Genomic DNA, 22,556 nt, shown 5'->3' with positions numbered 1-22,556 from the left:
GATACAAGAGATATGATACAAGAGGAGGACTTAACATCACTAAGGAAGTCTAAAATAACAATACACAGATTCAAGGTCAAACTTTTCAGGAGTGATTTAAAGACCTCAATGGTATTTGGCCCTCTACCTGACAGGACAAGCCGTTCCATAACCGTGTTGCTCTGATCAGCTAGATGCAGGCAAACGTGTGCAATGTGTCCCTGTCTGTCCATGTGTCACTGTCTGTCACCTCAAATCTTTCTCTCGACCTGTGTACACCTATATTGTAAACTTTCATTCATAGGCTTTTGCCACTGTCTTACTTGATAGAAAATATCACTGTATCAGTAAAGCTAAAATGTCATGACTGTTTAAACACATTGTACAGTATATTAAGAACAGTTTATTTACCAAACTACATCCATTCCTCTGCACATAAACAATGTTCAGTCTCAATCTGAGTACCTGACATCAGAGTACACACTCTCCTGTTGTGTCTCTCTCTTCTTTGTTCCTCTTTTAGTTTTCCTCTCAGAGAAATGCAATGCAGCATAATTCAGAGTCTCTGGGTCTTGTTCCTGTGAATAATCATTGTGTTGTTGGTTTTTGATACAAATGTAGTCATAATAATAGCCAGATAATTAGAATATCTAGTATCATATTGGATATCACCTACCAATAGGCCAGTACTATAACAATTGTATTTATTTACCTGATCACATTCGGTGGTTGAGTTGTCATGTCCAATATGCTGAGCAACACTCACTGCTAACATAACAAAACAAGCATGAACATGACAAAAGTCAAGATAGGTAATAGACAGAGATATTTTACTTGATAACAAGTATTGTGTAAAATGTTTTAGGTGTTCATCTACAGTTTGTAATACCAGAGAGCTCACCTTTGTAATGTTCACGAATTGTCATTTTATTTCTGCTGAAAACGAGTATAATGATCACAATCACACAGAAAACTGATGTCACTCCCAGTCCAATGATTACATGTTCCAGGGATCTTTCTGAAAGGAAGAAAAAATGTAATAATAAGAGTCAACATATTCCTTATATTAAAATAAAATGGTAGTACAGATATACAGCCCTTATATTAAAATAAAATGGTAGTACAGATATACAGCCCTTATATTAAAATAAAATGGTAGTACAGATATACAGCCCTTATATTAAAATAAAATGGTAGTACAGATATACAGCCCTAATATTAAAATAAAATGGCAGTACAGATATACAGCCCTTATATTCAAATAAAATGGTAGGACAGATATACAGCCCTTATATTAAAATAAAATGGTAGGACAGATATACATCCCTTATATTAAAATAATATAGTAAGGGAGATATATACCACCCTTATATTAAAATAAAATAGTAAGGGAGATATACCACCCTTATATTCAAATAATATAGTAAGGGAGATATACCACCCTTATATTAAAATAAAATAGTAAGGGAGATATACCACCCTTATATTAAAATAATATGGTAAGGGAGATATATACCACCCTTATATTAAAATAAAATAGTAAGGGAGATATACCACCCTTATATTAAAATAAAATAGTAAGGGAGATATACCACCCTTATATTAAAATAATATATTAAGGGAGATATACCACCCTTATATTAAAATAATATAGTAAGGGAGATATACCACCCTTATATTAAAATAAAATAGTAAGGGAGATATACCACCCTTATATTAAAATAATATGGTAAGGGAGATATATACCACCCTTATATTAAAATAATATAGTAAGGGAGATATACCACCCTTATATTAAAATAATATAGTAAGGGAGATATACCACCCTTATATTAAAATAATATAGTAAGGGAGATATACCACCCTTATATTAAAATAATATAGTAAGGGAGATATACCACCCTTATATTAAAATAAAATAGTAAGCGACATATATACCACACTTATATTAAAGTAAAACATGTTTTTAAATATACCACCCTTACATCAAAATAACACATTAAGAGAGATATTTACACCACCTGTATATCAAAATAAAATAATAAGAGAGATATATACCACCCGTATATTAAAATAAAATACGAAGAAATATGTACTATCCTTATATTAAAATAAATTAGTAAGAGAGATATATACCATCCTTATATTAAAATAAAACAGTAAGAGGGATATATACCACCATGTATATTACAATAAAATAGTAAGAAATATATATATATATATATATATATATATATATATATATATATTTATTTGTTTCTGGCTGCTGGAGAGAGAGGTCATTAGCAGATGAGCTCCCGCATTTTTCAGCATGTTTTTACAACAAAAAAATATTTAGAGTTAGATAAACTAAACCACCTGACCAAGTCCTAAAGATGTGGGACAACCTAAACCATTCTCAGATTATCACCAATCCCACAAGGTATGACTCCAAACACCCAGAAAAGGCTTCTCTTATTGGTGTTATCCTCACAAATAATCCTGATAGGTGTCAGTCTGGTGTTTTCGTAATCACTGTTTTACAGCCTGTGTTCGTAATGGCTGCTCAGTAAAACGACCTGTCCTGATTTGTCATAGATGCTTACTAAAAACATTTAATGAGCAAGCCTTCCTTCATGAACTGGCCTCTGTAAAATGATATGGAATCAGCTTGATCCTCTCCGTCAAAGACGCTTGGACCTTCTTTTTTGATATTTTCAGTGGTATTGTTAACAAACACAACACCATAAAGAAAATCAATTATAATTAAAAACAGTTTCAGCCCCTGGTTCGACCATGATCTTGCAGAGATACTCCACCTCAAGAATTACATTTGGCGAAAAGCTCGACACATGCATACTCAGGCTGACTGGCTCTCGTTCAGGAAAATGAGAAATAAGTGCACTCAGGCTAGGAAGGCCAAAGTTAGTTACTTTAAGGAGCAGTTGTCTCTCTGTGGGTCTAACCCCAAGAAGTTCTGGAAAAAGGTTAAAGACCTGGAGAATAAACCCTCCTCCTCACAGCTGCCCATGTCCCTTAATATGGATAGGGTCAACTGGCCAATTGCCAGGGGAAATGCAGAGCGCCAGATTCAAATAAAATGCTATAAAATTCAAACTTTCATTAAATCACACATGTAAGATACTCAATTAAAGCTACACTCGTTGTGAATCCAGCCAACATGTCAAATTTAAATAATGCTTTTCGGCGAAAGCATAAGAAGCTATTATCTGATAGCATGCACCCATCTGCACCAGCAGTAAACAAAGGAGCTAGCGTAGCAGGCGCTACACAAAATGCTGAAATAAAATATAAATATGCATTACCTTTGACAAGCTTCTTTTGTTGGCACTCCAATATGTCCATAAACATGACAATTGGTTCTTCTGTTCGATTAATTCCGTCCATATATATTGAAAATGTCCATTTATAAAGCGTGTTTTATCTAGAAAAAAACAGCTTACCAAAATGCAACGTCACTACAAAATATTTCAAAAGTTGCCTATAAACTTTGCCAAAATATTTCAAACTACTTTTGTAATACAACGTTCGGTATTTTTAAATGTTAATAATCGATCAAATTGTAGACGGGGCAATCTGTATTCAATACAGGAACGAAACCAAACCTGCACTGCTGTTCACGTCTTGCGCAACTCACAAATGTGTCCCCAGTTCCGAGTTGGCCTCCTTATTCAATGCACAAAGGAATAACCTCAACCATATTCCGAAGACTGGCGACATCGGGTGGAAGCGGTAGGAACTGAAAATGGGTTCCTATTAAATATCCAATGGCAAAGACAATGTTGTCAACAGAGAATAGAAGAAAAAAAACTGAACAGTTAGTCCTCGGGGTTTTGCCTGCTACATAAGGTATGTTATACTCACAGACATGATTCAAACAGATTTAGAAACTTCAGAGTGTTTTCTATCCACATCTTCTAATAATATGCGTATCTTATATTCTTGGCATGAGTAGCAGGAAGTTGAAATTGGGCACGCTATTTATCCAAAAGTGAAAATTCTGCCCCCTATCCCCAAGTGGTTTTAAAGTTGATGATGTGGTTGTTACTGACAAGAAGCACATGGATGAGCTCTTTAATCACCACATCATTAACGTCTTTGGGACTGAAGGGCAGTATTGAGTACCTTGGAAAAAAAGGTGCCCAGGGTAAACTGCCTGCTACTCAGTCCTAAAAGCCCAGAAGCTAAGATATGCATATAATTAGTAGAGGTGGATAGAAAACACTCTGACGTTTCTAAAACTGTTTGAATGATGTCTGTGAGTATAACAGAGCTCATATGGCAGGCAAAAACCTTAGAAAAATCCAACCAGGAAGTGGGAAATCTGAGGTTTGTAGTTTTTCAAGTCAATACCTATTGAATATATATATATATATATTTTTTTTTTACTAGGCAAGTCAGTTAAGAACAAATTCTTATTTTCAATGACGGCCTAGGAACAGTGGGTTAACAATATACAGTGTCTATGGGGTCATATTGCACTTCCTAAGGCTTCCACTAGGCTTCCAATGGAATCTTTTTTGATGCTTCTAATGTGAAGGAGGGGGGGAACGAGAGCTGAATGAGTCATGGGTCTGGCAGAGTGCTATGAGCTGATCACGTGCGCTCACGTGAGAGTTAGCTGCGTTCCATCACATTTCTACATACAAAGGAATTCTCCGGTTGAAACATTATTGAAGATTTATGTTAAAAACATCCTAAAGATTGATTCTATACTTCGTTTGACATGTTTCCACCAGTGTATATGAAGGGGAGGAGACAGGTTACAGAAGGATTTTTAAGCCTTGAGACAATTGAGACATGGATTGTATATGTGTGACATTCAGAGGGTTAATGAACAAGACAAAATATTTAAGTGCCTTTGAACGGGTTATGGTAGTAGGTGCCAGGCGTACGTACTGGTTTTAGTGTGTCAAGAACTGCAACGCAGCTGGGGTTTTAATGCTCAACAGTTTCACATGTGCATCAAGAATGGTCCACCACCCAAAGGACATCCAGACAACTCGACACAACTGTGGGAAGCATTGGAATCAACATGGGCCAGCATCCCTATGGAATGCTTTCAACAGCTTGTATAATTCATACCCCAATGAATTGAGTCTGTTCTGGGGCAAAAGGGGGTGCAACTCAATATTAGGGAAATGTTCTTAATGTTTTGTGCACTCTGTATACGCACCACATAAATATTACTAAACCTTCTAGAATTTATACACTATAACACATAATATTCATTACTTACCAATATTTAGGTTTGTTCCATTGCCAAATAGGATCTCCCCACATGTGGCCACAGCACAGTAGTAAGTGCCAGCATCAGAGAGACTGAGGTTGTTCTTGGAGAGGCTGTAGACACAGGTCTGTGTAGGAGAGGGACTCTCAGGGCTCTTCTCACAGTCGTCACTCCTGTTCCCAGGGGTGTAAATAACTCCTGGATGGGATTCTCCTGATCCGGCTCTGAACCAGTACACACTGTGTTCTCCTGTACAGGTCTCAGAGAGTACTGTACACTGTAGAATCACAGAGTCTCCTGGATGGACTGGATCAGAAACTGGTTGCTGCACCAATGGAGGGTGATTGTGTCCTATAATGTGTAATTGTATTTAGAAAATTATTCATATGCTTCTAAAGTGGAGATGTCATAGAATTTTAAATAGTAAACATTCTTTTAGGCACATGGCAGTTTTGGAAACAGTGCTTTGCTTGCTAGAAAATAGTGGTGCGATTGCTTATTAACTGTAAACCTTTTATTTATTTGTCAGTAATTATTCAAATGTATTCACCCCACAGTCAGCCAAGATGCTTAGCCAGCTTAAGAGTTGTTTACAGTAAAAGTTAGTTAGCTACCGTTTCTACAATCTTTTGCTAGCTATACCGTAACCATGTCATTTCAAAAACCTGTCAAAAATGACAAGTGTCTTTACATTTGACCATTATGACACGCATCCATGAATATCCACTTTCTAACATACTGCAGCAAGATTGTTAATACGTTCTCAGAACATCAACAGTATAAAGCAGTGTACATCTACTGTATGTATAACAATACACAAAAACCTTTGGTGAATATTGAAATACGTCATTTAAATCAAATTACCCTTCCCCTTAAGATTTAGATGCACTATTGTAAAGTGACTGTTCCACTGGATGTCATAAGGTGAATGCACCAATTTGTAAGTCGCTCTGGATAAGAGCGTCTGCTAAATGACTTAAATGTAAATGTAAATGTAAAGTACTATGTGAGATAAGGACATCTACTTACACACTTGAGAGAGAAGTCCCCAAAGAAGGCAGATTCTGATCATCTTGATATGGACTGATTGTAGCTTTAACAACTGTTTTTCTTTGTTACTATGAATGACTGACTGACAAAATGAAAATAATTGTGGGATGTTTAAGATCTCAGAAATAGTGATTGGTTAGGGGAAAGACATACATCACTTCCTGTGGAACATTTTCACCCATTTTCAGCCATGTACTGTATGCAATGTAAAGATTTATGTTGTGCATCATTTTTTGGGCCTATATAGAGCTATATAGTCCAGGACTAATCTGTGTCTGGAAAACAAATTCATGCTAAATTTAGCCACTGATAGCTAACTATCAATGGAAGTGATAAGTCAATTGTGCAGTGTTTTTTTATGGAACGATCACTTTTAACCTCTTGAGACTAGGCCTCAATACTCCCCCCTTTGGAGGAAGTGCGTGCCCATAGTAAACTGAAAATATTTTTTCCCCAAATTGCTAATATATGCATATAATAATTATTATTGAATAGAAAACACTCTAAAGTTTCTAAACCCGTTTAAATTATGTCTGTATGTAAAGCAGAACTCTCAGGGCAGCCTTTCTCCCAAACTCTCTCTTGACAAGAGAAAAGTTGGGTCAACTTTGACGTCATCGCCCCCACCCTTCCCAGGCAGCTACCGATCTGGGAACAGTATGTATGTGTTCAGTGCGATGCCTGCTTTCAAATGGCGCGTTCATTGTGAGAATCCCGCGAGCCCTCGTCGTTTGGCGGGCGAAAATGTTGGTGTCACTCTCAAATACATGCACTCTATTGCGCGCGGCCGATTTGGGGCACGTTCTTTTCCAAGTAACAGCAATTGAAGGCGGTTTGTCTGTTCGCGCTGATCATTGTTTTACATGTTAAAAACACAATTAAGCTAGATTCTGCACATAGTTTGACCAGTTTAGTCGACATATAATATGTAAACTTGAAGTTTTGATGCGCAAGAGTGCGGGACCAGAAGTCATTTTGGGTGCATTTCAGCTGAAGCTGTTAGCATATGCTAATACAGAGACACACAACGTGAAACCAAACGATGTATTGGGTAAGTATGACTCCTTCTACGTCTTCTGATCGAAGAACATCAAAGGTAAGGGAATATTTATGTGGTTATTTTGGGTTTCTGTGGACTCCAAACGTAGAGGAGACATACTGCTAATATCTGAGCGCTGTCTCATTGTATAGCCAGTGACCGAATTCTGTAACGTTAAAAATAAATGTAATACAGCGGTTGCATTAAGAAGAAGTGTATCTTTCTAACTATATGTAGAACATGTATATTTAGTCATGTTTATTGCTTGTTATCTGACGTTATCTGTCGGAGCTATCATCATTTCTCCGGACATTTGAGTAGCATTTTTTGAAATGTCGTCATTGTAAACAGAGATTTATGGATATAAATGGCATATTATTGAAAAAAAAAATATTGTGTAACATGTACTATTACTGTCATCTGATGAAGATTTTCAAAAGGTTAGTGAATTATTTATTTTTTAATCCTGCTTTTATAATTTTATATTTTCTGGGACAAAATGGCTGCCTCTCGTCTTTTGTTTCGGTGGTGGTCTAATATAAATATGTGCTATGTTTTCACCGTAAAACATTTTAGAAATCTGACTTGCTGGGTAGATGAACAAGGTGTTTATCTTTCATTTGAGCTATTGGACTTGTTAATGTGTGGAGGTTAAATATTTCTAATAATATTGTTTTGCATTTTGCGTTATGGTAATGAGCTTGAGCCGTAGTCACGATCCCGGATCCGGGATGGGTCACCGCAAGAATTAAGTAACATCAAACCAAATACAGAGGTTTTTTGGCAATGAGAATTGCATGATTTCCCCTATCATTCCCATATATTTTTAGATAGATGTGGCTAAAGTTAGCTGAAGTCTGTAGTTCCTGTTTAGAGAAAACCGACCAATGGATTACATTTTGTTTTGGCTACTTTCACGGGGAGGAACCATCTTACATGAAGTTGTTAAATGCTGAGCTTCCCCTGTAATGCTGAGTGTGAAGCACACTGTGTAAGGTTGACCCAAAAAAAGAAAAGGTTTTAATATGCATTTTAATATTTTGCAACATTATAGGGTCAAATAAAATGCAGATTGTTTACAGTTTACTGACAAATGCGTGAGACACTTAAATCATAATAATACATTGAGAACTACCAAATATTTGATCAAATATACATATTCACAGTGGTGGAAAAAGTATTCAATTGTTGTACTTGAGTAAATGTAAAGATTTCTTAGAATCCTTAGAAAATGACTCGAGTGTAATGAGTACGTTTGGGTGTCAGAGAAAATGTATGGAATGTATGGAATAAAAAGTACATTATTATCTTTAGGAATGTATTGAAGTAAATGTAAAGGTTGTCAAAAATATAAATAGTAAAGTAAAGTGCAGATACTAAAAAAAGACTTAAGTAATACTTTAAAGTATTTTACTTAAGTGCTTTACACCACTGCATATTCACAGATTTATGAAGTAGGTGTTCATTCTATGATAGAAGTTCAAATGAAACTTAATGAACTAGGGTTATAAGTCTCTGTTTTTCAGTTAAAAACTCAATTTGAAATGGACATAAGTTGTTATAAATGGTATATCAACAAAGTATTATAAAAAGAGACGAATTAACTAGATTATTAATTCTTCTGAACAGTACTGACACATACAGTTACTTTGTAAAGTATTCAGACCCATTCACTTTCTCCACATTTTGTTAGGTTACAGCCTTATTCTAAAATAGATTCAATGTTTTTTCCCTCGTCAATCTTCACACAATGCTCCATAATTACAAAGCAAAAACAGGTTGTTTCTTTTTAGAAATGTTAGCACATTTATTTACATAAGTAATAATAATAATAATAATATAATAATAATATGCCATTTAGCAGACGCTTTTATCCAAAGCGACTTACAGTCATGTGTGCATACATTCTACGTATGGGTGGTCCCGGGAATCGAACCCACTACCCTGGCGTTACAAGCGCCATGCTCTACCAACTGAGCTACAGAAGGACCACAGACACTTTGCTATGAGACTAGAAATTGAGCTCAGGTGCATTCTGTTTCCATTGATCATCCTCGAGATGTTGCTACAACTTGATTGGAGTCCACCTTTGGTAAATTCAATTAATTAGACATGACTTGGAAAGGCAAAAACCTGTCTATATAAAGTCCTACAGTTTACAGTGCATGTCAGAGCAAAAACCAAGTCATGAGGTAAAAGGAATTGTCCTTATAGCTCCGTGACATGATTTTGTAAAGGCACAGATCTGGGGAAGGGTACCAAACAAAAGTTTGTAACCACCAAGAACCTTCTTAAAGCTGTCTGCCCAGCCAAACTGAGCAATCGGGCCTTGGTCACTGACAGAGTTCCTCTGTGGAGATGGGAGAACCTTCTAGAAGGACAACCATTTCTGCATCACTCAACCAATCAGGCCTTTATGGTAGAGTGGCCAGACGGAAGTCACTCCTCAGTAAAAGGCACATGACAGCCCGCTTGGACTTCCTAAAGGATTCTCAGACCTTGAGAAACCAGATTCTCTGGTCTGATGAATCCAAGATTGAACTATTTGGCCTGAATGTCAAACGTCACATCTTGAGGAAACCTAGCACCATGCTGTGGGAATATTTTTCAGTGGCAGGGACTGGGAGACTAGTCAGGATCGAGGGAAAGATGAACGGAGCAAAGTACTGTGATATCCTTGATGAAAACCTGCTCCAGATCGCTCAGGACCTCAGACTGGGGCAAAGGTTCACATTCCAACAGGACAATGACCATAAGCACACAGCCAAGACCATGCAGGAGTGGCTTCGGTACAAGTCTCTGAGTCTCCTTGCCAAAGCCCGGACATGAACCCGAACGATCATCTCTGGAGAGACCTGAAAATATCTTTGCAGTGACGATCCCCATTCTACCTGACAGAGCTTGCAGAGAGGAATGGGAGAAAGTCGCCAAATACAGGTGCCACACCCAAGAAGACTCGAGGCTGTAATCGCTGACAAAGGTACTTCAACAAAGTACTAAGTAAAGCATCTGAACACTTATTAAATGGTTGCTTTTTAAATTTTTTAAACAACTTCTACACATCTGTTTTGTCTTTGTCATTATGGAGTATTGTGTGTAGATTGATGAGGGGGGGGGGACTATTTAATCGATTATAGAATAAGGCTGTAACGTAACACAATGTGGAAAAAGTCAAGAGGTCTGAATACTTTCTGAATGCACTGTACGTGGACATTTAAAGATGAATTCCCTACTGCTACTTGTTGACATCAGCTAGCTTAAAGTAAGTGGACCACTCCAGAAGACATTTTGAGCAGAAACATGGATGTAATTCCATTGTCTATAGTATTGCATCAGGATATTGTATTGTAATATTGTAAAAGTTCATTCGAAAGCAATGTCCTGAGATTATTTAACCAAAACGCTTACATTTTGTCGAAATAGAGATGCTTGACTGAGATAATTTTGTCTATGCTGTATCTGAAACTAAGTTCTCTCCCAGTCTCAGTACCTGACATCAGAGTACACACTCTCCTGTGGTGTCTCTCTCTTCTTTCTTCCTCTTTTAGTTTTCTTCTCAGAGAAATACAATGCAGCGTAATTTAACATATCTGTGTTTGGCACCTAAGTAAGAGAGTACAGTAAATAAAAACTCAATTGTGCACAATAACAGAAAAGTCTAAATAATAACATTATCAATAATATGTTCAAAGGAAATGTGCATTCTGAGTCTAAGATTCAATTACCTACATAGGGAGCTGGACTGCCAACAATGTAGCTTTTAGAGTTATTTTCCCTGACATTTGAGGATATCGCTTTCACGGTGAACACTGCAGACGTCAGCTCAGAAATTATCTTTGACATTTCAAGCGTGCTATAACACCGATCTAACGTGGATCTGAGTGAATCCCGGTCGTAGTGTTATATTTTTTCTTACTAGTTAATGACAGGCTATGGCTATGCAAATTAATGTTTAACTAGCAGTACAAGCAAATTGTCATAGCTAGCTAAAGTTAACCAATTGGTTCAATATTAGCTAGCTAACATTAGGCTATAACTACCAAAGCAAAATGACATTCTGAGAGAACATCACTAACGTTACACACACCTCATACACATAAATTAACGTTAACTAGCAAGCCAGACACCTAACATCAGATAATGTTATCTAGCTAACAATAAACTTTAACTTGGGATCTCTTTTTTTTGTGCCTTCGTTTATGTTTTTTCAGGGCCTCCCCACTACACGAGGATCAGGAAGTGTTTTGCAGTTTGGGGTAAGTTTCTCAAAAACATGTGATATCACAAAAAGTTGTCTGGACCTTTCTGTAACATGCCATTTACATCAAAAATATAGATATGGTTTAAAAAAAGAAAACCTCTCCTTTAACATTCAGACTCTCTTGGACCAAGGAGAGCAATTGGGCTGACAAGTCTCAGGCAGGGTTACCTCATCAGAGGACAATATTCTAAAAGTTAAAGTTCTCTTTGGAAGGCACTTCATTTGTATTTCTAAGATGATGTGTAATGACATGTAGCAAACTGTGGCCTCACCTGGGGAACCCGATCCAAGAAGGTAGCAAACTGGAAGAAGTGGTGCTCTCTTGTGGATATCTTATCTGCCTCAAAGCACGAAGAGGATTAAGTAAGTAAGTTCAGTAGCAAAATTGGCTTTCCATCTTGTTCATGTACAGCACCCCGGCTGACAGGGTGTTACCAGTAGCTTTTCTAGCACGTATGATGATTAGCTAGGTATTTTTTCACATGAAAGCAGCCAGATATAGCCTCTTTTGTTGTGCTAGGTATCTAGCATTAGCTTACGTTATCTAAATGTAATCACCTGTCTAATCATCTAGCTAGAAATGTACCAATCAAAATTATTCTGTGACTTACTCAGCAAATGCATTGCAGAAATAGCTACCAAAGGGGACTCCATGTGTAACTCTGTGTTGTCTGTTCACACTGCTATGCTTTAACTTGGCCAGGTCGCAGTTGCAAATGAGAACTTGTTCTCAACTAGCCTACCTGGTTAAATAAAGGTGAAATAAATAAAATAAATAAAAAATAGCTGCCATTTGATTGTAAATATGCAGAGCGAGTCTAAAAGAGAACATAAGAGGCTGTTGTATAAAACACCTGTCTCCGGATTACAGCTTCAAACTAAGGGCAACCATGGCGTCCGTGACAGAGAGGGACAAACATTTATCCATGTATACAGGTAAGAGTCTAGCTAGGTGCATTTTCAGATGTTATAATTCTAATTTAGTCAGGAAGTCGCTGTCATAGCAAGCTAATGCGTATTGTTAGCTGTGTAGTACTATTATTCGTATCTCAGAAAGCCATTTGCATTGCTAGTTCTAGCCTAAAGTGAAGGGCTCCCGAGTGGCACAGCGGTCTAAGGTACTGCATCTCAGTGCTAGAGGTGTCGCTACAGGCCCTGGTTCGATTCCAGGCTGTATCACAACTGGCCATGATTGGGAGTCCCATAGGGCGGTGCACAATTGGCTTAACTGTCATGTTTTGTCATATATTGTCATGTCTTGTCCTTGTGCTTCCTCTTCTATTCGTTTCCCCCTGCTGGTCTTATTAGGTTCTTTCCCTCTTTCTATCCCTCTCTCTCCCCCTCCCTCTCTCCCTCTCTCTCTCTCTCTCTCTCTCTCTCTCTCTATCGTTCCGTTCCTGCTCCCAGCTGTTCCTCATTCTCCTAACTACCTCATTTACTCTTTCACACCTGTTCCCTATTTTGCCCTCTGATTAGAGTCCCTATTTCTCCCTCTGTTTCTGCGTCTGTCCTTGTCGGATCCTTGTTTGATGTTTGCTGTGCTGTGTTCTTGTTCCGTCGTGTTTTTGCCTTCTTCAGATGCTGCGTGTGAGCAGGTGTCTATATCAGCTACGGCCTGCGCCTTCCCGAAGCGACCTGCAGTCTGTGGTCGCATCTCCTGTTCCCCTCTTCTGACTAGAGGGTTTCAGTTTTCCTGTTTGGACTTTACCTGTGATAGTATCCAGGATTATCGTTTTTGTTAAAGACTGGAATAAACTCTGTTTCTGTTAAGTCGCTTTTGGGTCCTCATTCACCTGCATAACATTAGCGTTGTCTACGTTAGAGTTTGGCCCGTGTGGGCAGTCATTGTAAATAAGAATTTGTTCTTAACTGGCTTGCCTAGTTAAATAAAAGTAAAAAAATATACCTAGTTGGTTAGCTTTAGCTACCTGCAGATTCGTGCATGGTAGCTAGCTATGACAATTAATTTGGGTTGGCATTATTGCCGCACTGAAAAGAATTGGGAACTCGGGAAATCTTCCGACTTCAGTGCTTTCAAGACATCTGAAAACTAAAAAAACTCTCTCTGACTGGCAAATTATTTTTGAACAGTCATCCAACTCGGAATTCCAACTTGGGAAAACAGGCCTCTTTCTAGAGCACTTATTTTCTGACCTGAAGTGCACTGACATCATGACTTGGCCTCGTATTTTTCCAAGTTTCCAGTTGTCTTGGAGGCACCATTAGCTTCAGCTAAACAATTAACTTTTTTTCCAAAAGGTGGGGTTACAAGTTAATCAACTTTCAAAGCAGAATTAATTTCTCGTTGTTCCTAAACTGTAATGTATGATATACCATTTTTCTAGCTCTGAGTGTTTACTTTTATCCAATGTAAAAAACAACATTTCAAATGTTGCTAGATATGACCAAATCGAGCTGATTGATCTACCTTTGTTGTCTATTGGCTATTGCCATGTTGTCAAGTACCTCAGTACACATTTGGTCATGTAACCTACATAATTGATACATTGACATGTACAGTTGCTTTAACCTCTTCAACCTATGGGGACGCTATGTCATTATTGGATAAAAGAAACGTGCCCGTTTTAAGCGCAATATTTTGTCACGAAAAGATGCTCGACTATGCATATAATTGCCAGTGTTGGAAAGAAAACACTCTGACGTTTTCAAAACTGCAAAGATATTATCTGTGAGTTCCCCAGAACTGATCTTACAGGCGAAACCAAGATGAAACTTCAAACAGGAAATGAACAGGATTTTTGATGCTTTGTTTTACTAACGTCTCCTTATATGGCTGTGAATATGCTGTGAACAAGCTTATGCGCTCTGCCGTTCATCCAAGATGTCTGCAGCATTGTGGCGTATTTGTAGGCATATCATTGGAAGATTGGCCATAAGAGACTACATTTGCCAGGGGGCCGTCCGGTGTCCTTCGTCTAAATTGGTGCATAATTCCCAGTAACACTCATTTTGCCATGGGATACAGACAGAGAAGCACACTTCCAGGAACGATACCACATTGAAGAGATATGTAGAAAAAACCCTTGAGGATTGATTCTAAACAACGTTTGCCATGTTTCAGTCGATATTATGGAGTTATTATGGAAAAAGTTTGGCGTTTTTATAACTGGATTTTCGTTTTTTTTTTGGTAGCCAAACATGACGCAGAAAACGGACCGATTTCTCCTGCACAAATAATCTTTCAGGAAAACTGAACATTTGCTATCTAACTGAGAGTCTCCTCATTGAAAACATCCGAAGTTCTTCAAAGGTAAATGATTTATTGGATGTTTTTGCTGGCTTTTGTGAAAATGTTGCCTGATGATGCTAACGCTAAATGCTCATGCTAAATGCTAACGCTAAATGCTAAATGCAAGTTTTGCTATGGTAGAGAAGCATATTTCTGAAAATCTGAGATGTTGTTAACAAAAGGCTAAGCATGAGAGCTAGCATATTGTTTTCATTTCATTTGCGATTTTCATGAATAGTTAACGTTGCGTTATGGTAATGGGCTTGAGGCTGTAGTCATGATCCCGGATCCGGGTTGGCTCGACGCAAAAAGTTAATTAACACTAAAAAAATATTGACCTAAAGGAAACACTGTGTGTTTAGCACCAGATCGAAATTTACTGGGGGGTAGAGGTTTCCAAAATAGGGGAGGGTTGTCAAACTTTTTTTTTGCTTTGGGGAGGGTCGTGGGTTTTTTGGAGGAGCACAGGGGAGGGTAGTGTGTTTTTTCTCTGGTTTACATTTGCTTTTCTGCTATTTTCCTTATAAACAATGGCTTGACTTACTTTTGAGGTCACCCTAATAAAGTTTAGAATCATTTGTGATGGTTTGGTATGGTGTGGCTATTATTAAGCTTTCGCTACTGCAGCCCTATGATATGAAGGCAGTGTGCCCCGACGCCCGAACTGTCTCCGACAGTTGAACTTGAGGTGAGGAAAACTGCCTACCAGCATTACTCCTATAATCTAACAATATAATGCTTATCTTTATACAAAAAAATTCTGATCGGAAATGTACAAATTACCCTCCCTCTGTATGTTTATACTGTATCTGTATAGCAGAGGTTAGGCCAAAGCTTCCCTTCCTTTCATATATATATTTTATATATATATATATATATATATTACTCAAATCTCTGACAGCAGAACCGTTAGGTGGATCTGAATGCATATGGATGTCCATACAATTTATCAAGCAACCTCTGACATGGCATATTGTTTTTATGAAGATTTTAGAATATTCACATGAAAATCTGTCGCCAACTGGATGAAAACCTAGCCACAAACATCTAAAGAATAAGCTACAAGCCAGCTAAACTTGTAAGAATTGTACTTAAACACCCCCCTCATGCTCATAAGGAGGTTGAGCATTTTTCTTTGTCTCCATCTCTGTAATGCATCTGTATCTATGTAATTGTATATTTGTGACTGACCGGCTCGATTTGGTCCTTTGTACAACTTTTGAAATTATGTTTTTTACATGGGATAAAAGTAGAGACTCAGAACTAGAAAAGTGTATATCATACACTACAGATGAGGAACAATGGGAAAGTAATTCTACTTTGTAAGTTGATGAACATGTAACCTCACTTTTGAGAAACTGGCCTTTGAATGTTTTTGGAGCTCATATCTACACCCAATCAGCATCGTTCACACCCTCTAAAGCCTTAGCCCCACCCATCTCTTTAACTTCTCTAGGGTATGGGGCTGCTGGATGAAAAGTAGGGGCTGCTGGATGAAAAGCATGCCCAAATTAAACTTCCTTCTACTCAGGACCAGAAGACAGAATATGCATATAATTAGTAGATTTGGATAGAAAACCTTTGAAAGTTTCCAAAACTGTTAAAATAATGTCTGTGAGTATAACATAACTGATTTGGCAGGCGAAAACCTGAGAAAAATCCATTCAGGAAGTGGGATTTTCTTTCTTTCTTTTTTTCTGTTCAATGCCATTACAGTATCCATTGACTTAGGACTCAAATTGCAGTTCCTATGCCTTCCACTAAATGTCAACAGTCTTTAGAAATGGTTTCAGTCTTGTATTCTGAAAAATAAGGGAGTAAGAGCAGTCTGAATGAGTGGACCCTGCCGTGTCACAGAGCTTTTTCATGTACATGACCGAGTGCCTTTCTTGTTTACCTTTTATATTGACAACGTTATTGTCCGTTTGAAATATTATTGATTATTTAGGCTAAACACAACCTGATGGTTGAATATAAACATCGTTTGACATGTTTCTATGAACCCTGTGCTCTGACCTCTTTCTCCCCTCTCTCTCCAGATGAAATCTTGCGTCTTGTGACGGCCGGCCGCCCAACAACCTGCCCGCTTGACCCTATCCCCTCCTCTCTTCTCCAGACCATTTCCGGAGACCTTCTCCCTTACCTCACCTCGCTCATCAACTTATCCCTGACCGCTGGCTACGTCCCTTCCGTCTTCAAGAGAGCGAGAGTTGCACCCCTTCTGAAAAAACCTACACTCGATCCCTCCGATGTCAACAACTACAGACCAGTATCCCTTCTTTCTTTTCTCTCCAAAACTCTTGAACGTGCCGTCCTTGGTCAGCTCTCCCGCTATCTCTCTCAGAATGACCTTCTTGATCCAAATCAGTCAGGTTTCAAGACTAGTCATTCAACTGAGACTGCTCTTCTCTGTATCACGGAGGCGCTCCGCACCGCTAAAGCTAACTCTCTCTCCTCTGCTCTCATCCTTCTAGACCTATCGGCTGCCTTCGATACTGTGAACCATCAGATCCTCCTCTCCACCCTCTCCGAGTTGGGCATCTCCGGCGTGGCCCACGCTTGGATTGCGTCCTACCTGACAGGTCGCTCCTACCAGGTGGCGTGGCGAGAATCTGTCTCCTCACCATGCGCTCTCACCACTGGTGTCCCCAGGGCTCTGTTCTAGGCCCTCTCCTATTCTCGCTATACACCAAGTCACTTGGCTCTGTCATAACCTCACATGGTCTCTCTTATCATTGCTATGCAGACGACACACAATTAATCTTCTCCTTTCCCCTTCTGATGACCAGGTGGCGAATCGCATCTCTGCATGTCTGGCAGACATATCAGTGTGGATGACGGATCACCACCTCAAGCTGAACCTCGGCAAGACGGAGCTGCTCTTCCTCCCGGGGAAGGACTGCCCGTTCCATGATCTCGCCATCACGGTTGACAACTCCATTGTGTCCTCCTCCCAGAGCGCCAAGAACCTTGGCGTGATCCTGGACAACACCCTGTCGTTCTCAACCAACATCAAGGCGGTGGCCCGTTCCTGTAGGTTCATGCTCTACAACATCCGCAGAGTACGACCCTGCCTCACACAGGAAGCGGCGCAGGTCCTAATCCAGGCACTTGTCATCTCCCGTCTGGATTACTGCAACTCGCTGTTGGCTGGGCTCCCTGCCTGTGCCATTAAACCCCTTCAACTCATCCAGAACGCCGCAGCCCGTCTGGTGTTCAACCTTCCCAAGTTCTCTCACGTCACCCCGCTCCTCCGTTCTCTCCACTGGCTTCCAGTTGAAGCTCGCATCCGCTACAAGACCATGGTGCTTGCCTACGGAGCTGTGAGGGGAACGGCACCTCAGTACCTCCAGGCTCTGATCAGGCCCTACACCCAAACAAGGGCACTGCGTTCATCCACCTCTGGCCTGCTCGCCTCCCTACCACTGAGGAAGTACAGCTCCCGCTCAGCCCAGTCAAAACTGTTCGCTGCCCTGGCCCCCCAATGGTGGAACAAACTCCCTCACGACGCCAGGACAGCGGAGTCAATCACCACCTTCCGGAGACACCTGAAACCCCACCTCTTTAAGGAATACCTAGGATAGGATAAGTAATCCCTCTCACCCCCCTTAAGTTTTAGATGCACTATTGTAAAGTGACTGTTCCACTGGATGTCATAAGGTGAATGCACCAATTTGTAAGTCGCTCTGGATAAGAGCGTCTGCTAAATGACTTAAATGTAAAAATGTAAATGTAATGCAAATGTACAAAAGTCAACTAGCAGATCAGTGTCCTTCAGTCAATTAGATGTCATTCTGACACCAATCTGATACCAATTGACACCAAACCAACTTTTTCCAACTCATTTAGAAGCCAACTATCACATATTTCAGAGCAGGCCCATAATTCACAGTGCCTTCAGTTTAAAACATAATAAAAACGTAAAATACATAGTTACGTTCTAGCTGCGGGTCCAGTTCGGACATTATGTGTAGGCCTATGTGAGGCGACCCCAAAGCCCGAGTTTCGTCTCGATAGGTCATTCGGTGCCCGAGCAAGACCCTAATTGGTGCTGAAAATCCACTTTTTTACATTCCTTGCTACGGGGTCCTTGAATGAGCTCTTGGACAGGAACATTGGGGTCCGTCTCTATGGGCCGAGCCGGTTTCAATGCACCTAGTCTTGCGTCTCTGAGACTTTTCTAAATGTCGTCATTTTCGTAATGGTCAAAATGAATTGAAGTCATTGCAAATGTATGAGGCTGTTTCTCGGTCCGAGAACCTTCTAGAGCCACCTAACTCACCACGCTCTATTGACCTGAGGTCTAGAACCGTTTTCTAAAGTTTCAGAACTCTAGGTCTGACGGTTCTTTTTTAGCTCGAACAAAGGTAACTATTGCAGGCACTGTCTGTCTTTACGCACCCCAATGGGTCCCTCCTGCCAAGCTGTGTGTGTGTGATTTAGTTTTTCTTTGACATTTTATGGGAATCATGACTGATTTACAGTTCATGGGGGTTGCCTAATCACACATATGAAGCTTTGAAAAGGTCTGACCATTTTAACCCTTCAAAACAGCCACTATGACACCATTTAAGGCACTTCCGGTTGGCACAGTAAGCTATAAATAAACTCATATCTTGATTGTGGTATGCCTTTACAGAATCCTGAGTTTTAAGTCTTTACGTTAAGAACTGAGTTATTTACTGAGGGTTTAATGAATGTGTGTTATTTCAGAAAATCATAGAAAATGACAGAAATCTCGCAGAGCTCCGCAGCACACTTTAAAAAGATTTGTATGAACACCCTGCAACTGGATCTGTAACTGTTTAAAAAAAACTATTTTTGAACATGACCAATTTGACATTGTACGATTTCTCTTAAATGATGATAGATAAATGGCTGGTTCTTTTTTTATTGACACCGGAGGCTCCTTGACTTTGACGTGCAGTGGAAAAATTATTGCTCTATTTTCATTTTGGACCTTTAATCCCGGAAAAAATGGCCATAACTCAAAAACAGTTGAGGCCGAGACACCATCTTGTTCGGGGCCAACTGCCCATTATGCCAAACCTATGCTCGCCAAGTTTCGGCTTCGAAATATTTTCTGTTTAGGAAATAAGGCCACGTCGTGATTCATGATGTTTTGTACATTTGCAATATGATTGCTTATGCCCTCTTATGGGATTTACCGGGACAGCGGAAAAATGACCAAAATTTGATTATTTTATAAAACGGAAACTGAATGTCCGAGAGTAAGGTAAGGTATGGTAAGCCTACAATGTAGGAAGGAATGTATTTTCTATTTGTCTAGTTATTGTGGTGTTGAAACTGCAAACCATGATATAGAAGTGATTGAAGTCGGTATGCTTTGTTTATTGGTTGTGTGGTGCATTGGCACAGAAACCTCTTGGTGGAAAATGTATTGCATGTGTTATTTGTGGTTGTAAACATTATTTTGAGTTAACTTTATGAAGAGGGAGCATGTTGATTTTTTTTTATAGTTGAATGGGAGGGTCATGTGAAAATATTTTTAACTTGGGGGGGGGGTGCTTTTTTAAATGACACTTTGAGTTGGACAAGTCCCTCCCCCCAATACATTAAGATCTGTCCCTTAAGTGTAGCATGATTTAGTTTTCTCCAGCCTATCAGATAGGTCTGTGAGTATAGACTTGCCATTTTTGCATTTCATGGGCAGAGGACAACTGCACCAGACGTGTAAGAGCTACTCACCAAGATGATCAAAATTGGAGTGACTGTGGAACTTGATCCAAGGAACTTTTTTAGTAATAGAAGGTAATGAAGATGTTAATGCCCTTTATTTTTTGTTCAGGGTTCTTATGTCTTCATATGTTTTCTATGTGTCTGTGTGGTTTTAACATTCATGTGCATTTTGGAAAGTTTTGTTTCAGACTGATTCATATGAAATTATAAATGTACCGTTTAGGTAAGAATCACCAGATGTCTGATTACAAGACCGTGGTATAGAGGTCAGTGTCTGACCCATTCCACCCAGGAGTGCACAGGGCTCTGAGACCTGTACAGGAGAACACAGTGTTTACTGATTCAGAGCCGGATCAGGAGAATCCCATCCAGGTGCCATTTACACCCCTGGGAACAGGAGTGATGAGTGTGAGAAGAGCTCTGAGACTCCCTCTCCTACACAGAGCTGTGTCTACAGCCGCTCCAAGAACAACCTCAGCCCTTCTGATGCTGGGACTTACTACTGTGCTATGGCCACATGTGGTGAGATCCTGTTGGGCAATGGAACAAAATTGGACATGGCCACTGACACGAAATGCAATGAGTCAGGTAGAATCAGTTGAATTAAAGTGTACAGATGTAGGATCTTAATTTGAGCTAGTTTTCTAAAACAGGAAAATAATCCTTCAGCAACATGAACTCTGGATATAATTAATAGACAATTTTGTAGGGGTTGATACATTTTTTGGTTAGGGCAAATTAAATCTGCAATTTCAAAGTGGAAATAACAAACTTTAGAATCCTTCAGAAAACTCAAAGCAAGTTCGCATTTCCTGCTGTGCAGTAAAATTCTTATTAACATAAGAGTGATAAAATTAAGATATTACATCTGTAGTCCTAATCATTAATTTATATTGCCAATACATTAACCTAAGCCAATACATTTTTCTTGGATAGAAATAATGATAGATACTTCATGACATTCATATTTATCATTGTTCCAGAAAAGGCTATGGTAATGGTTGTTGTTGTTTTGGCAGTGGCGTTGGTGTTGTGTGGGATTGGGATCATCTTCCTTGCCTGCAACATAAGTAAAAACAAGTCTGTGAAAATTGTCAAGGTAAGCAATACAATTTGGAAAATTTGCTAGATAACCTTTGCTACCCTGAAGTTACAGTAGTTTTGAATTGCTATGGAGATTTATCTTGTCTTTCGTCCCTGTCTGATGACAAACCTTGTAACTCTATTTTTGCCAATGTACATTTTTTTTAAACTTTTACACGTTTTTCCCATTTCCTGACAAGTTTCTGTTTTGGAGATAAGAGGTTTTCATCAGACAGTGACGCTTTGTTTGATTTATTGTTTGTTTTCTATTGAAGCAGTAGATGCCTTTCGGGGAGGAAGACATGATGGATTAAGGGGAGAACAGGTATATTTACATTGTGAAATGGATCAATTACAATTTGAGGGTGAAATTCGTCAATGACTCTACTACATAGCTCATGATAACCCTTGAAAACGAGTCTATGTGATTAATAACGAGACAGTAATTATTATAAAGTATTTTCCAACCAATATGTGGCCTACTGTCTCATAGAAACTTTCAGTATTTCTGTGAACATAACCTTTATAGTTTGAAGATGTAATATGAAAAGCATGTAACTGAGAAGTATTTATTTGTAATAATCATGGTGTTACTGTGTTTCTAAAATATGTTCCTCCTTAGGATCAAAATGGGGATACGTTGAATTATGCTGCATTGAATTATGCTGCATTGAAAACTAAAAGAGGAAGAAAGAAGAGAGACACCACAGGAGAGTGTGTACTCTGATGTCAGGTACTCAGACTGGGAGTGAACATCATCTATGTGCAGAGTGAACTTAGCCAGTGAACTTAGCATCATCATTCTAAAATGTAACATTAATAATACTTACATTTGTAAGTCAGTGCCACTTCTACACAGAGAATTTGAAAATATGAGAATATCACACATTTAATAAAACATGTATAAAAATCATGATCAAGCAGAACATTAATTCACTCAATGGAAGAAAAGCTATAGTTTATT

At 39.0% G+C, this 22,556-nt stretch overlaps 1 protein-coding gene and 1 long non-coding RNA gene across 2 annotated transcripts; one reads left to right on the top strand and one right to left on the bottom strand.

Moving 5' to 3' along the window:
- Positions 1-431: 431 nt before the first annotated feature.
- On the bottom strand, positions 432-8,229 carry LOC123992370. Its single transcript, XM_046293514.1, has 5 exons — positions 8,211-8,229; positions 5,219-5,560; positions 881-997; positions 692-747; positions 432-557 (listed from the first exon to the last, which is right to left on the bottom strand). Exons 1-5 carry the CDS (start codon positions 8,227-8,229, stop codon positions 432-434), a joined length of 660 nt encoding a protein of 219 aa, XP_046149470.1.
- Positions 8,230-20,442: 12,213 nt separating this feature from the next.
- On the top strand, positions 20,443-22,471 carry LOC123994264. Its single transcript, XR_006831612.1, has 5 exons — positions 20,443-20,581; positions 20,733-21,097; positions 21,529-21,608; positions 21,868-21,917; positions 22,215-22,471. It is a non-coding gene; the product is annotated as an uncharacterized LOC123994264 (long non-coding RNA).
- The last annotated feature ends 85 nt before the right edge of the window (positions 22,472-22,556 follow it).

This window comes from Oncorhynchus gorbuscha, linkage group LG13, assembly GCF_021184085.1.
Source record: "Oncorhynchus gorbuscha isolate QuinsamMale2020 ecotype Even-year linkage group LG13, OgorEven_v1.0, whole genome shotgun sequence".
Lineage (NCBI taxonomy): Eukaryota > Metazoa > Chordata > Actinopteri > Salmoniformes > Salmonidae > Oncorhynchus > Oncorhynchus gorbuscha.
Note: the sequence above shows the minus strand (reverse complement) of the source record. Positions and strands in the feature narration are given on the sequence as shown.

Excerpts from the sequence above, each read along its gene's own strand:
- LOC123992370 (XM_046293514.1), bottom strand. Across the intron at positions 748-880 it reads AATTCGTGAACATTACAAAG|CAGTGAGTGTTGCTCAGCAT; the intron begins GTGAGCTCTCTG and ends TTGTTATGTTAG. Across the intron at positions 558-691 it reads CAACCACCGAATGTGATCAG|GAACAAGACCCAGAGACTCT; the intron begins GTAAATAAATAC and ends GATTATTCACAG.